Source organism: Anopheles aquasalis, chromosome 2 (assembly GCF_943734665.1).
Source record: "Anopheles aquasalis chromosome 2, idAnoAquaMG_Q_19, whole genome shotgun sequence".
NCBI lineage: Eukaryota > Metazoa > Arthropoda > Insecta > Diptera > Culicidae > Anopheles > Anopheles aquasalis.
In genome coordinates this window covers 24247369-24263397 of record NC_064877.1, presented here as the reverse complement: position 1 = coordinate 24263397, position 16029 = coordinate 24247369, and the positions used below count along the sequence as shown (strand labels likewise).

The window sequence follows — 16029 nt, the reverse complement described above, 5'->3', positions numbered from 1 at the left end:
AATACTTCGACATTCCTGTCATTTGCAGGAGTTTTCCGTAGTGATGCTACCCTGCTCGTGTGGTGAAGTGATACGTGCTCGTGCGTCAGTGCAGCGATGTGAAGTAAGGTCTTGATCCCATCCGTCGTGTCGTATCATATCGTGGTATCCTATTATTTGTTCGGTTTTTAATTCTAAAATTGAACCAACTGATGCGTTACGCTTCGGTGGATGCAAAAGCGATTGCTTCGTAGAAAACCGCCAAACAATCCTTCCGCGAGCATGCGACTGCTACCGGGAGAAAGCATACAACCAAACACCTATGTGTATGCTTTTTGACATATTTGTAGTGTATTTAGCATATCTAATTGCTTTTTAAGGCGAATAACAGGGGCATTTATGCAGAAATAGGGTTGTGGGACTGAATCCAATCAGCTGAGAAGCGAAAGGAACGAAATGCGAGACCAAAAGTTATGCATTTCCGACTCGACTATCAGCCGCAATCTGGCAATCCGAGCTTCCAATTTATGCACCAACCAATTGCGAAACGCTCGCGGCAACTCGCTCGCGCACCCGGATGGAAGTGTATGGTTCGCAATTATCAAACCATTGCCCAGGCACCCACCACACTCCGCAAACAAATCAGTTGGAATGCGAGTGCTGCTGTAAAATTGCTCCTACATCGTCAGCTTTACGGTCCATGGCTTAGCGGCTGTAGCATAAACCGGTGCTTGCGGCGGAAATGTTTTATTCGATTCACAAGTAATAATATTTTCCATGCCCCATTAAACCAATGCTTTACTACTTAAGTCATTTCCGTAAACAGGCCTGCCTTTATGATTGGTTACGCATAAAAAATCGAGAAAGATCGTGAAACACTGGCGCCTCCATTAGGTGAGCTTTTTATGGCAATCTTTGGATGATGTAGGTAGAATTAATTATTATTTAATGCAGCATTATGTAAGTGGCAAATTATTTGTCTAGATGAGTAGAACACAGAATATATTTTTGAACAACAGAACACAGAATATCTTTTTTCAAAACACCGTGCGCCTCCATTGAACCAATCAGCATGCGAAATAATGAGGTAGAAACCGCAAAGCATAACCGTTTCCGTTAGTAATAACGAGCTTCAGCATTATTTATGAAAGAAATAAAAATGAGAATCATTAACTCCCTCAACAGGGGTTTTTTGCCCAATATTCTAAACCTTATGGGACGGATTTATTTTTTCTCCAAACTTTGATGTTGCGCAAAATTTGCTCTATGTTTTGTGATGGTTGGGTAGTGAGTTCAGCCACAGAAGTAACTCCGGGAATAGTGAAGCGAAAATTGTTACGACCTGCGGTCCGGACGGTCCCGTCAGCCCCGATAAGGAACATTACATTCCACACAGCATTCAAAACACATTCTGACCATCGCCAGTGAGCCGCTACTGGCCATGCAAATGATTGTTCATATTTGTGGGTCAAGCTTGTCTGATTTATGATGGGAAATAGCATAGAAAACAAAAACAACATCAAGGCAGCGAGAACGGCCACGGCTTGGCTTCTCCATTACGTGACACGGGAAAACCCCTCTCTCTCGAGAGAAAGCATCCACGTTTTCCCCCGGGGGCTCTATGATGCGGCAACAAAAACGGCAGTGCTTTATTCACATTTTCTAACAATTCATCCCCCCGGCAGCTGGGCAGGTTGGCCGTGTGCCAACTGGCGATGCCAATGCGAGCTTTTGTTTCGGAATGGCTAGTGGATTGTAACATGAATAGTTTCTGAGAAATGCGTCCCTACCTTTACTTCATCGGCTAAGTGCTGCGATGCTGGAACACGGCGTGAAATATACGTGCGCGCTTATTATGTTTGCTACTCGTGAAAGCGACGCTCACGCCCATGAAATCTGGAACGACAATTCCACAGTAAACCAAAATCTAATATCTATTCTATTACTGGAGCCCCGATGATTTGTTTTTGGTGGCCACTCATCGCATCAAACGAAATCCCCGCGTAGAGCACGCCAAAGCTGAGTGTTTTTTTTTTCAAACGAAATCTGTTCCCCTCAAATTTGCAAAACCGAATCGAATCATGTCCACGATGTGAATGCCGTCAGTTTGGTTTGAAGGATAGCACAAAGCGTGGCGTGATGAGCATGTAAATGGATTTCTTTTCCCGTCTTTCCTTACATAAAATCATCGTGTCTTGTGGTCACCATCGCTTCAGTTGTTCATTTTATTATGCTGCGTTTTCCACACTGCGTCCATTCAGCAAGCGCGACTTGGCCTTTGGGTTTGAACAAAGTTGAAAAGCAATGATGCTTGAAGGGTTTGGTCCCACTGGCTCTGTTCCCGGCGGATTGGCACTTGTTCGTATATAACATTTGGACCCAATCTCGTTACAATCGGGGGTGAGGGGCTACGGGATGCTAACGTCTCGCCTACACGGCTAATGCCACGGAACAATGGGTAAAGCCAGATCACCGAGCATAAATCGGATTAGAGGAGTTTCGGCGATGGAGAAGAAAGAACTCGACACATCGATTGCGTTCGTTGGCTTTGACAGGCCAGGCCAGGCCGTTCTTTTTGTTTTATTTTTTATTCTTTTTTTAGGATTTTGTGAAAGTTCCAGCGAATCACGCCGAATCTAAGCTAGCGTACCAGACGGGCCAGACCAATCAACACCGGTAACCACACTGACAACCACTGGCTAGCAGGCGTCGCCATCCACGATGAGGAGCAGATTTCGTTTTCAATTTTATCACAGTTCAAAAACCGTCGATCCGTGGACAGCAGCTTGGCGATACGGCGCAGAAAGATGGCCGAATCGGGCTTACACTTGTACCGGGCGCTGTTGAACACGCAGTTCTCGTACGCGTACCGGGCACTGGCAAAAATAAAACGGGGAAAGCGTGAAATCAGTCATCAGCTAGTTGTGTTCCGCCGTAAGTGATAATCACCAGCAGAAGTGCATGTACTGGAGGTTGAACGATTGTTGTGCCGCTTTCGAGACTTCCTCCTTCAGGATGGCGAGAAAGCTTTTGGAGCATTCGTCCAGATCCTGGTGGACGAGCCGGAAGCAACCCTTGTGCCAGAGGAATTCTGCGGGAACGTACGAGGCGCTCATTAGCGACAGGGATTTCCGTCTTCCGGATTGGAGATTCCGGATCGTTTTGTGTGGTTCGCTTACCCTGCTGAAACGATCGGTCCTGACACAGGAACTCGTACAATCGCTTGGCACCGTACACTTCGTTGTCGATGAGCGACCGCTCCTTGGTTTCCACGCAAACATCCAGATAGCGCTGCACGCACTCCATGCCCCGGTTGAACAGTCTGGAGGAGAGAAGTAGCAAAAAAGCTTGAACCAATGCGCGTTAATGAGTCTTTTGGGGGGTCGAAAACGGATTGGCCCGGGTTTCGGCGGTGTCTGGCCGGTGGCCGCCGTTGCTCAGAGACTGCTAATGGACGTACAAACACCGGCCGCTGATTTGCTCGATGGTTTCGGGGATCTGTACGCTGTACAGCAGCTCGACCGCTATGTTGGGTGTGGAGTTGTGAAAACAGCTGTCCAGCATCTGTGCAATCTGGCCGCAGACGGGTTCCGGGAAGGGTTCCACCGGGGCGGTGCCAGGTTCTGGGGAGTAAAAGCAGAAACAAACAAACCTACAACACGCTGAAAGCATTGCCGTTGAGGAACGAAGTCGTGTCCTCGCGCTTGGGTTCGGAAGGGAAAATTCGGAAAACCCTGCACACGGATACACGCGGAGGGTGGCGCGAGGAAGAATGAATGGACCGCTAATCGCGGTGCCATTTGTGGAAAAAATGGCTAACATAACAAGAAAAAAAACGAAGGGCAGATGGTAAAACTTTCATATTTATCATTCGGGAGGGGAGCGAAGCTGTGGAACAGGGAGCTGAGAAGTAACGTTTGCGCTTCGTTTAGCACCAACGGACCGACCGTTAGATGACCTCGATGTCACATTAAAAGATGAATATGCTACTGCTTTGCATGTTTAGTTGAACGTATGTTGCCTTTTATATATCACATCTTAAAGCCACTGTGCAAACTGCTTCAGAATAACTCTAAAAACGGACTCGTTTATGTCATTTTGATGGTGACGATTTGTCTTTAAAATAATATCTGAAGAAGGGCTAAATGTTAATAAAAAAATAAACATTATAGAGTCTTTTATTTTAATTTTTCAGTTATCTAGTAACTTTGGAGCATAATTCCTTTATTTTTTGCGATAAACCCTTCAAATCGGCCTCAATGCGATGCAATGGATGCGCTTGCGATTGAAGAACTCAAATGCACCATTGAAATGCAGAGATAAGATGAATATTTGTGGATTTTGAAGCGAAAAAAATAAATCACAATAACTTGTGGGATGGACAAACTGTTTTTGCGTTTTGTTTTTACAACAATCGAGTTATTGTTTCTAAAATAACTTTTTTTCTAGTGGGTCTTTCTGGAAAAAGAAAAAAAAAACAAAATAAAATAGAATGAAAACTGATGCGAATGTATGTGAATTTTCCAGCTTAGGTTTTCCATGAAAACTCAGCCAATAGGTCCATTTTCTTGCAGGGGTGGCTAAGCTTTTTTGGCCCACATGGAAAAGCATCCCCGGGGATTATGTTACGCATAACCAAATTTAGAAAATGATACATTAGAGAACGTGATTACTTTTGAGATCCCTTTTTTTATTGTTGCTTGAAACGAAATTACCAATCCAGAGATTCCCATGCGAACCATGCGTGTGCAGAGCTATTGGTGGCAGCTATGGAACTCGTATGAGTCAGAAGGTAAGGATGTACTGTTCCATTCCACGCCCTTTTTCGTCACTTGAGCTCACAAGAACGCCACTTGTCGTCACCACGTCAAAGGGCTTGGCGCCTGAAGCGTCGCTCGGTAGCAACTGTGTCAAGCTGTGCCACGATGATTACACGCGCTCCCCGTCGTCGCCATGGTTCTTAACGCAGTTGCCATTGCTGTCCGTAGGGCTTCCATTCTCGATTAAGCGAAGGTAATCGTTTCCCATGCCCGTTCCCGTTATATTTGGTTTGTTGTTTTGTGCCGAAACCTCCCCCGGGGGGAAGCATGGCTGGGTGGGTGGTTTGATTTAATATGTTTCCATCCGAATGACGCCCCCAAAAACACAACCCGTGGCGTTCCAGATTTAACCTTGCAGAAAGAGAACTAGAAACACGCGATGAACTATGGTTGGTGCGTGTTTGTCCCTAGGCGACTAGATGACACAGAAGCTGAACGTGATGAAATGTGTGAAGCCGGACTCTGTGTTCCCTTTTTACGATAAGCTCCCGGTATCCCGAGGCAAACGGGCAAACGGCGAATGAAATACAACATTCCTGCCACCATTGGTATCAGTTACAACCGTCGTCTGGTCGCGTTGATAGTGGATTTAAGAGTAGGAGGAGAAACTACCACGAGTGATACGAGTCGCTTCACGGAACGCACTGTAAGGATTTCCCCCCCCCCCCCCCAAAAACGGGCAGCCGGCCGGGCATCCAAGGGTCCCAAGCGTCCAGGGTCATTTGTTTAGGATAATCCAGACTTCTTTACAATGGCGTTCCATCGACGATGCTGGTTCTAACCTACCGAGAGGGTATCATATTGCCTTCAGTAGCTTCAATGTATGCCCGTCATCTTTGCCGGGCTCAGATGGTTCTACGAAGCGTCCAGTGTGGTCAGTACACTAGTCTTTTTGCCACTATCCATTAGGAGTTTACAAGCAAACGAAGTAAATGGAACGTCATCGGTCAACTGTGCACACAATAAGCAACTCTCTCAAATGGGACAGCATGAACCGTAAGCATGAAGGAAATGCTCGCGGGTAAATCACGCACAATTCTTTCGAATCTACTCCCACATCCAACGGCAAACGGCCACAACACCCACTCCCCATAACCCAAGCACAATGGGGCGGTATTTTCTTTTGTTTCGTAGCTTAAAATAAGAGGCTGTAGGCTCTGTTCACGTCCTAACAAAGCAAGGGATGAAATCTGTCCTTTTTTTTAGGACCCACCGACCTCCCGGGAAATTGAAAAGCATAAAAAGGGTGGCATTAATGTTAGCAACACAAAAATCGGTCACAGATAGATAGTTTTAAAACCGCGACGTTGCTCCCGGTAACTGCGCTACCTTTCGAATCTTCGCCGAATCGCTACCACGAGATTGACCTTTAAGTCCTATTGGTTCGAATTTATGTTCTATTACCCGTTCCAAGCAGCGGGGGAAGACATTTTTCATTTTGACAGAACCGAAAGATTGAAACTCGATTAAATTATCGGCAGTTACGGATGAAGCACGATCTCATCCGCCTACCACCTGTGTCGGTGGGATAAAGGGAGAATATTGTTTTTGTTCCCCCGTGCCCGGCTCCTCCTCCCAGCACTCACAGGCCAATTCTTCGGTCTGGGATCCTCGACTATGATTACGTAGCAGCATTAGCACTTACCACAGTGTACCGAAGAAAACACGAGCGAAAACAGCACTGCCCGCACTTTGCTAATACTATTCATGTCGCGTTTCGCGTGCTGGACGTTGCTCCAGACTAAAGTGATGCGTGGGAGCTACTCAACAGGAGCTTCACAGGAGCGATAGACACGACAGTAGCAGCAGCAGCAGCAGCACCAGAAGCACCAACAGAGGAAGAAGAGATGCACGAGACGAGACCCAATTCAATTAGGGCTCGGGTTGTTCCGGGGGCACTCGAAGTTTGTTTGTTTTGCTGCTTCTCGATGGACAATTTGGCCGCGTTAATAGTATCAAAGGACGGTCGCACAGGTGGCCACACTTTCGCTTGCAATCAAATTTCAAATCACTCCACCTGACGGGTGGTCTCCCACCCCATCGCGTCTTCGCGCACGTGTCGCGCGGATGGTGATGATGATGGACGAGGATCTGCCGATGATGCTGCGTTCGCTGGTACGAGTTGTCCACGCGTTCCGCGGTCCGAAAGTACGAAACGAACTGTTGCCCTAAGATGTACGCGGTGGACAAGAAACCATCACACACTGGAGTCGGTACAGGTTTAAGGCACCTCTTGCCGTGGATTGTCAGACTGACTGACTGACTGACTACGGCCGGTTGACTTCGGATGAACGAACGAGCTAGCGCGCTTCGCCAAGGATGCTGCCGGAGGCAAGGATGCTGCCCAAGCGATGGTTCGCGGCACTCAGTATCTCACGATACGTCCGGGCATTGTTCGGCGCGGTGCTGTAGATCGTGATGGTGCTCTGGAGAAAGAATCGAATGTAACGGGCATCGGAAAAGCTGGATTTTTAAACTATAAAATAAAATTCAAAAGGAAATTTCCCCCTTTTCCGACGGTCCGATGGACGTGTAAGGAAAAACGGTTCCAAATTCTCACAAAAGGAATGGCTGTCTGAGCATAATATTCGTTTGATTGGCTTACAGAATTAAGGCCGGCCGGGCCGGTCATCCAGCCGCCCAGACGGCTAGGCTGGTGTGACCTTCGCATTATCTCTTAAATCAGATCAGACTCAGTACCAAAAAGAACCAGCCAGTTTCCGTACCGAGCTTCCGCTGCCAAAGGGTCCGGATGTCAGTCAGGACGGCCGTCGTCAGTATTTCCATCACGTGCGCTGACCTCCCCGGAGCAGGGGACCCGGACCGGTAGCACGTGGATTTAAATGAGTAGCTTTGCGCGACCTAGACCATGTCTATGTTAGCATGCCGAGCAGAAGTTTCAAGGTGTTCACGGATCCTCAGGCTATCCGTGGCCGCGCCGCTGGACGGTAAGCCACGTCCACGTCCCTTTTTTTGGCTTTTCGATGGGTCACTGAGGCTGCCCGGGCACGCGGATAATGGGTGAGCCGCAGTTTGAGCCCCGAACGTCCCAGAGTTTAATTAAAATATTATTTTTCTCACCTTCACCGGTCAGAAGAGGTGTGGGTGCTGGTGGTGGTATGCAGCAAATATGATTTAATTAATTCTAGACGCTCCAGGGCGGGCTAACGCTTTTCGGTTTCGTCGGGGTTTTTCTAACTACACGTTCTATCGTTTTTTTTCTTGAGTGGAAAATTCAATTAATCCCTAACAAATTCCATTAGCATGATGTGCCCGATGCTGTAATGTTGCTAGATGCTCTAGAAAGCGCTAGACGCACCACTGCCATGTTTTACGATTGAATGCTTCGAGTGAGTTGGCAGACACTATCGACTCCTGATGATCCGTTTATGTGTAACCAAATAGAACTAGTCAGGATAGCTCCAAACGTACAACGTTCACTGCACTATGGGAACCACCCGAGGAATTCAAGGATCTCGAAAAACACGGTAAAATAAACCTTCTCGGGTGGGAAAGCCCCATTTGAAGGGAAGGTTGCCTAAACAAACATTCCGATTTCCGATTTCCGATCTGGAACACGTATCGACCGGCCAAAGGTGCGGCTGCTTATGCTTACTGTTTTTTTTTTGTCATCTGCGAGGATGCGTATGGGCGTAAATACTTCAATCAAATGATGGCTAAACGATTTGGTCCGCTGTAATCAATATTCGTTTGATCAATCCATCCGTGCTCCGGAGTCTGCATGAACTGAGGTCATCCAGTTGTGTGCGTTTGCTTTTCGTGTCGCTACCGGGAATGCTCTGTGAGGGTTATTCGTTATTCGTTTTTTACTAGCATAACAGTTTCGCAATAAACTATAATATCGCTCAACACTTCTGCTCGACATAAAACATTAAAAGTAAGGAACTGGAAAAATAAAAAAAGGTCATCATCAACTGCGCCACTGAAAGATTAAATCCACACCTGGTTAGTACTGGTTCGTCCTAGTTCGTCGTCTCGTTAGTGAATACGATTTTTTGTTGATAACACGAACCACTTCAGAGTAGCTTAATTACATTTGACACCACTATCCACTTTGCTCAGCCTCCCCGATCGATTAATCTTAACTCAACTTCACGCACGGCCACGTACACAGCCTCCAGTCGTCCTTATTAATGGTGACATCCTGGAATGACTTTGGACAAGAAAAACCTGGGTGAAGTAGGAACTGTCCATGCCGATTGTGTTTCAGCATTGCTCACGATGGTGCTAATAATCCAATTGTTCCTCATCTTCAAGCTACTTCCGGCTGTGTGGCGCTGCCAACACCATTTCCCCTTCGCAGGTGTCCATGGTCACTCTCACGATGTCACGATTTCTCCACTTCCCAGAAACTCGTCCTGGCACGTGTACCACCGTCGCTAGGTTGTTGATTACGGCATCTAGCGCGGAGTCTGGTAATCGGGAATGGTGGTAACGTTGAAAGTGCTGAAGGTTACGCATCGCTGCCATCAACAACTTATTGTTTGAGGATTTATTTATTTTGTAACCCGATCGGCTAGCTCTAATGGAAACCGCATAATTATGTAAATCAAAATCCCTGATCAACAAGAGGCCGTCGTCGGTATAATTCAATTTCCCGCGAGAGTACTTAGTGTTAAGGAAATGGGATCTACCGCCGTGGCTAGGATGGGAAAGAAGCTTGAAACGATCATCCCCATCATCAATAGTGCACTAAGTTAAAGTCATCCGATTTGCTTTAATCGATATCTTTAATGGTACTGCAATTCGTGAGGATCTCAGGCCGCGTAATGTTAAACAAAGCAGCATTAAATGAAGCATCTAATCTCTAATTAGGGAGCATTATCATTAGCTGTACGTTTTCACTCGCTTCTTATGTTTATCTTGCATTATCGCACCGATACTGCGTCAATTTGATTTTGAGCAGAGACTTCCAAAAAAGAGATTACAGGAGAGTGAATAAAGCAGTTCAATTTCAAACACACACATGGATTACATGATTTTTTGCAGCACAGAAAAACGTCGAAGATGTAATGGGATACGTATTCCCAGAATGATGGCAATCGGCGGAGTGTCATTCTTCGACTTTCAAAATAGAATCCGATTATCCGATTATATTGCGGTTCTTCTTTATTCGCTTTTTTTCCTACAAATTGCAAACGGTTCTGGAGTACTTAATTAGTTTCCGAACTGCTATGTGGAAATCACCTTTCACTCTGTATCATTCCGTTGCTATTGATTTTTTTTGCGATTCACGAAACGAGCTTTCGTTTACTGCCATAGGTGGAAGTTCAAATAGTGATAAGTGATTGTGCCATTAGACGGTGTTTCACTGGAAACGTGCGATTGAATGAACTGAGAAGCACATTAAGTTCGTTAAATAGTCAAACGAGACTTCTCAACCATGATGGCAACATAAAAAAATTGTATTTGTCACACGAAGCGCGCCTACCTAACGACGTCGAGTCTAGAAGGAGCCTTTTCAGCCTACTTTTTTTCCTACCTACAGATTTCCACTTTGGCAAATCAACCATCGATCTGCATAAAGACAACTAAATTGAATTCGATCTTTTCCCTCTCCCCTGTGCAACGGTTTGGGTAGGCTCGACATCAAAAGTAGAACTTTTCCAACTGTGCACCTCATCACCGCATCAGCCCATAAACCGGTAGCTTCATTCCTCTTCATCTTCGGTTTGGTGGTTGGCGTGCCCAGCCGAAGACCGGAACGCCCCACGTGATCCTGAGTGGTACCGGAAACTCGTGCTTTCGGGCAGCAATCGGGCAGCGCCTCGTGGATCCTCTCGTTTATCATTATTTAGGCAGCCACTTGTCGCTTGCGTTCATCAGATCGTCATCGTGCGCACTTGTGAACAGTGTTGGTAGCGTTACGGCCCGTCCTTCTATGAAGTGTTCCATTGTTAGTGGAATGGTGGTTATGCTGATACAAACCGGCTTATCGCGCCACCGTGCCAAGTGACACGGCCAGTGCCATGTGACTTTTTCACCCAAAAACCTAGATTGGTGCTATTCCATGGATTAACGAGTGCAAACGGAGCTATACTTAGTGCTGCCATTGGATAAGATAATCCAAATTGAAAGAAACTTAACGGAGAGCAGTGACATTATGTGAAATAAAAGGTGTTAAAACCGAACCAGCAACCAGCGTACAGCAGTTTCAAGAAGCATTTAAAGATGGACATTAAATTCAACAGTTTAGTGTGTCTGTTGTGCGTAGTGTGGGGAAGTAAGTAAGCATCGTTTGCCAGGATGTCACTTGCATTAACAATAAGACAGTGCGTAAGGATGTAACAGGCGAGGCACAACTAATTAGCTAAACATCAACAAAGAACTCAGTCAAACCGTGGTTACGATTGTTATTTGTTTTTATTGCTTAACTTTTTTTTTAACATAACTTCGAGAACCCTAAATTCTTTATATTCAATGCAGTGATTTTCTATTAAGTGTTGCATACAGCAATTAATAGCGCCAGAGTCGTGACAATATTAATAGAAAATTCATTTAAATTATTCGTGGAACTCCTGTTTATTGTTTGTACCGCTCCCGTCTGCACAGAGCGCCCAGGGCATCGTTTATTCGATTCCAATTTCCGTTCGAAGGCAGCATCCGGTCGTTGCGGGTTCTATGAATATCCTTATACGCGCCCGAAGGCCTTAAGCTTCTCGCTTTCCAACCAGTTTCATGCCGATACAAAGTGGACGCTAGCAATTATTAGAGCTTACTATAAGCCTGAGTAAAAGGCTTACCACGAAATCCGCCAATAATGACCACTTGTTTGCCCTTTGCCATCTTTCCCCTCCGACCAGTCCACTGTTCGATTACCGATCGTGGCGCGATGCCGGCCCCAGCGTGCGGTCGCATTTCGCAGATGCTCGACAATTGCTTCAACAATTACACGCCAACCGTTGCGATGGAGGCGCTGCACACGGTCAAGATTCCCGAGTCGCTGGAGGAAATCAACAATCGTTGCCTGTAATGTGACCGTGCGATGCCCACCGTTGTCGCGTTGAACTATATATACTGATCTGTCCGGGCTGTTCCTCCCTCCTCCACCTAGGCTGTTCCACCGCGGGATGGAATGCGTTCGGCAGTACATGAAAGTTTGCGTCAACGCACGACAGCGAAAGGTGATCGAGAACGAGGTGTACGGGGCCCAGAAGCTGTACGAGTTCCTGTGCTACGACCGCACATTCCAAACTGGTAAGTGATTGACGTCGAGTTTTAATTAACAAAAAAAAGCCCCCCGAAAAAAACGAGAGAAAATTAAAAATTCCTTCCACTCGTTCTAATTGGCATTTTCCACCGGTGCGGGGGGACAGAGTTTCTGCGCCACAAGACCTGTTTCCATCTTGTCCACCCGGAGTGGGACCTGTGTTCGAATCAGTTCATACGTTTGCTGAAAGACGAAATGGCACGAACGACCAAACAGTCGATCGACGTGCAGTATGTGCAGTTCTGCTGGTGAGCTCGGGTGCGGTAGGGTGGGGTGGGTTTGTCCAATTCCCATATTGTCATGTCAAATTGATGCTGCTCTCGCATTCCAGTGCCCGGTACGCGTACGAAAGCTGCGTCTACAACAGTGCCCGGTACATCTGTAAGCCGGACTCGGCCATCTTCCTACGTCGCATCGCCAAGCTACTGTCCACCGATCGGCACTTTTTGAACTGTGATAGAATCGAAAACGCTCTCTGTTCCGGAAGTGGAAGCTGCTCGCGAACCGGCCCCATTTTACCAGTTGCTGTTACGGTTATTTTTGGAACATGTTCTATTATAAGGAAGTTGTTTGTGGGTTAGGTAGCGACGCTGGTGATCACCGTTTTTTTTTGTCGGCTGATTGTACACTATGCAGGGATTAGGAATAACTAGTTTTAGAGTCCGTTAACACAGTATACATCGACTGAGGATAATAAATGTTTGAAACATGCTTCCTTTGGTTGAGTGAACTCTTAGTTCCCGGATTCTTTCAGAAAGGCGATAGAAACTCGAGGTAAGTTGTAAGTCAACCATCACGTAAGTTTAATTTCAGCCTCGTACCGGTTTATTAGCTGCTGCGAGCAAATTTTCGTCTGAGCCAAATTTGTGGCACATTATAATAGCGCAAATAAGATGAGCGACCGTATGCAATACAATGTCATGTTCCATTAGCAATTGCTCATTCATCAATCACTGCACTTTGACATCGCGACATGCAGCGTACATTCCGGTTCAGCGTCCCACCCAATATGTTTCACACGTCACGCAAATCACATGTAACGAACCGTTATATTACATTTCATACCTTGACATTCGTAACCAAACTGTGTCGTCGAAATGTTTCGATCATCAGGATGTGCGTGGGATAGCAGAGGTTTTCTAGCGAATAGCGACCATTAAATCGGTGCTCAATTGAACCTTTAACTCTACTGCAAGTTTAGAAAATCTAGATGAGATAGTTAAGCATGATGAAATAAAAAAAAACACCAAGAAAAAGAGGAATATTCCCAGCCCAGAGTTGTTTAATCGTTAGCGCCCCATCTATAAATGTCGTTGCTGATTGGATAAATGTCGTTGGAAGCAATGTCCTGGCATTGCGTCATAACTGCCTTTCAAGAAGATTTTAATTTAAAGATAAAAGTCGCGATTACTGCTCGCATCCCCTACACAGAAGTTGAGTTTCTCTATCTTCCAACTTCCGTTCGAAGAATTATAACCACCGTAATCGCAGTGCGGCCACATTAATCCACTCTGTTAGCCTTTTAGTTGTGAGACGAGAAATTCGTCATTTTCTTTTGCTGTGTTTGTTGTTTATTGTGGACGAGTGTACGTCTTAATCATACTCCCGGTTTACTCGGTTAACAATTTCATCCTAAATTAGGCTAAGGAACGATCACAGAAATTTATTACCTTGATTGTACTGTGAGGACGGTACCTTTCAACCGAATAAAGTGGCAGTTACTTTGGTGTGCTGCGGACTGGATTAATTCGTCGGAGAAATCACCTGAAGAGAGTACGTCACTGTCGCTGATGCTGATGCGTGGAAAAGGTAATGCTAAAGGTAAGGTAACTTTGCAAGCACAGATCAGTCAAGCATGCTGGTGCCATCACCTTGGTTTAGCAGAAAAAGAGCAATTGAGTTAGTTACGGACGTTGGTTCCTTTTCTGACACTGTTCTTGGTCCCCTAAATGCTCAGACTCTGGCCAAAAACCCTGGCCAACATGACATTTCACCGAAGGTAGCCCTCGTGTCCTTTGCAAAAGAATCGTAACAGCTAGACCGTGAAAATGAATGCCTTTGGTAGTTCCCGCAACGCGATGCTTTAATTATGGTTAATGAGGGTCATAGCTAACCGATGGGCGCGCGAACTACATGTTTGCCACAGAACCACTCAGGAAGAGTCGGATTCTAAAGGGTTTTGTTGGATCAGCGTAGAAGAAATGTTGAAAGGACGATCACAGATGTTTAGGGTTTTCGGTGAATAGATTAAAAAAGTGGACTTGTCTTCAGTGCTTGACGGAGTGAAGTTATTCGATTTGCTGGACGCTGTTTGCATTTCCACGAGTGAAATGCCGGGGTTAATGGACGAAGGTTAAGCAAAGCAAGAATAGCCAATATTGTGGAGGCGGCTATATGATTTAAACCTCGTTCGGGTAGACGAATTTTATGTGGGTGGGGCTGGGAGGGAGTGCGAAGAAAGAAGAGTTTTTGTTGCAGGACCAATTCCAAGATTTGCTACAAATTGACGACGTGACAAGCAATGCCCTTCATTGAACTGTTATTTCATGTTCCAGGAGCGAATATTTTGATTTCGCTGCTGCCCACAAATTTAAGCATAAGTCTCAGTTGATGTTCAATGGGTTCAATCATAAAATGGTTTGAAATGATTTTTTACCAAAGAGTAAACACCCATCCAAGCAGGCACTTTAGAAATAGCGGTCCTGATTTTGGTCCTGAGCGGTCCTGAGCAGCAAACTGAGAAGCCATTGGAAAGCCTCCATCGATGCAAAACGAAAACCCGCGTGCTTTGCTCTTTTTTATTAAGTTATAAATTGCTTGTTGTAACAAGATGCTGCTCTAACTCCACCAATGGCTGTACGGAGCGCATATTTGCGTTTTTTTGGCACGTGCTGTTTAAGTTGTTTTCTAACGTCAAGTTCTCCTCATTTGTCTGGTGAAATCGAAGCTCACAGTAAACTGGTCAGCCTCTCGAGTTCATCGCAAAAGGGATTATGAGAATGTTGAAATACGCCGCCTCCATCCAGCGAATGATTGTTGTGGGTCAATGTATGGGGAGATCTAGAAATACATCGAAAAGAGGATGGAGAAACGCCCGGTGGTACGATTTCACGCCAAAGATGTTTACCTCACATGTGCCGCTGAACTGTAACCGATGCGATTGGTATTCTGTTTCGTGTGCTGCGGTGGTTTGCAGAAGAATCTGGTTTGGAGCAGCTTTGCATTAATTCTCGACACAATACCATAGCTCACTGTCCCCGTACGGTCCCGGTTCGGATAGATATCGAGCACGATGGCAATCCCTATCATCTCGACCGCCTCATTATCCTGCTTCGTGCGGTGTTGCAGTAAGTCCGCTTCTGTCGCTATCCTAGCCGTGCAGTGAGTTTCGACGTTGGTTAACCGCATCAGCAGCCGATTCTCGCTTGTCGGAATGTGCATGATCGCGAACGGTGTTTCCTTGGTTTCGTTCAAGTACAGCAGCGTTTCGGGGGAAAGGGCCGGCAGGACAATGAAATCGCCCAGATGGTTGTGCACACGACGGTTGTGCTGTTCAAAGAGATAATTCCGGCAAAACCACAGTCCACACTTGAGGCACTTAAAACCGTTGTAAACGTTGTCACAGCGTCTCATCTTGCCGGAAGCAGTACGTACTCTGGTGAAACGCGCTGGCAAACGGATTCCGAAGCCCAGGCAAACTAGATGTTTAACACCTTGCTCAGCTTCCGTTGCCATGGTGAGTAGCGGTTCTTCTCGTAAAGATTAGGTTCGTCCCAAGTTGAAAATCTGTTTAAGTCCGGCAGACGAAATGGCGTACCACTAACAAATACTTCATTTCATCTGGTTCTAGCTATTGTAACCTACTTTGCGTAACGACTTTTTCAGTTTTTATTAGAAACATGTTTTCGTTGAGTTTCGTCGTTCGTCAAGGTAGCAAGCGAACTCTTGAGGCCCGCGCCGCGCGTAAACAGAAACTGCTCGAATCATGTTATTCCAACA

General features: G+C 46.0%; 3 protein-coding genes across 3 annotated transcripts; 1 reads left to right on the top strand and 2 right to left on the bottom strand.

Moving 5' to 3' along the window:
• Positions 1-2620: 2620 nt before the first annotated feature.
• Positions 2621-6508, bottom strand: LOC126572797 (uncharacterized). The gene is made up of 5 exons (XM_050232438.1): positions 6445-6508; positions 3440-3602; positions 3159-3301; positions 2929-3070; positions 2621-2855 (listed from the first exon to the last, which is right to left on the bottom strand). The coding sequence occupies exons 1-5, from the start codon at positions 6506-6508 to the stop codon at positions 2621-2623; spliced, it is 747 nt and encodes a 248-aa protein (XP_050088395.1).
• A 4454-nt stretch (positions 6509-10962) lies between these two features.
• On the top strand, positions 10963-13506 carry LOC126572793 (uncharacterized). The gene is made up of 6 exons (XM_050232428.1): positions 10963-11043; positions 11624-11789; positions 11875-12017; positions 12137-12278; positions 12362-12516; positions 13499-13506. Exons 1-6 carry the CDS (start codon positions 10992-10994, stop codon positions 13504-13506), a joined length of 666 nt encoding a protein of 221 aa, XP_050088385.1. The 5' UTR covers positions 10963-10991.
• Positions 13507-14978: 1472 nt separating this feature from the next.
• Positions 14979-15663, bottom strand: LOC126572784 (uncharacterized). The gene is made up of 2 exons (XM_050232417.1): positions 15158-15663; positions 14979-15090 (listed from the first exon to the last, which is right to left on the bottom strand). Exons 1-2 carry the CDS (start codon positions 15661-15663, stop codon positions 14979-14981), a joined length of 618 nt encoding a protein of 205 aa, XP_050088374.1.
• Between the last annotated feature and the right edge of the window lie 366 nt (positions 15664-16029).

Bases quoted from the DNA above. Each gene is read 5' to 3' on its own strand.
- LOC126572797 (XM_050232438.1), bottom strand. From the start codon at position 6,508: ATGAATAGTATTAGCAAAGTGCGGGCAGTGCTGTTTTCGCTCGTGTTT. The intron at 3,603-6,444 runs GTAAGTGCTAAT...TTTACTCCCCAG, and splicing joins GTTTTCTTCGGTACACTGTG to AACCTGGCACCGCCCCGGTG. The intron at 2,856-2,928 runs GTGATTATCACT...TATTTTTGCCAG, and splicing joins CAGTACATGCACTTCTGCTG to TGCCCGGTACGCGTACGAGA.
- LOC126572793 (XM_050232428.1), top strand. From the start codon at position 10,992: ATGGACATTAAATTCAACAGTTTAGTGTGTCTGTTGTGCGTAGTGTGG. The intron at 11,044-11,623 runs GTAAGTAAGCAT...CCCTCCGACCAG, and splicing joins GTTGTGCGTAGTGTGGGGAA to TCCACTGTTCGATTACCGAT. The intron at 12,279-12,361 runs GTGAGCTCGGGT...CTCGCATTCCAG, and splicing joins CAGTATGTGCAGTTCTGCTG to TGCCCGGTACGCGTACGAAA.
- LOC126572784 (XM_050232417.1), bottom strand. From the start codon at position 15,663: ATGAGACGCTGTGACAACGTTTACAACGGTTTTAAGTGCCTCAAGTGT. The intron at 15,091-15,157 runs GTAAACATCTTT...ATGTATTTCTAG, and splicing joins AGTTCAGCGGCACATGTGAG to ATCTCCCCATACATTGACCC.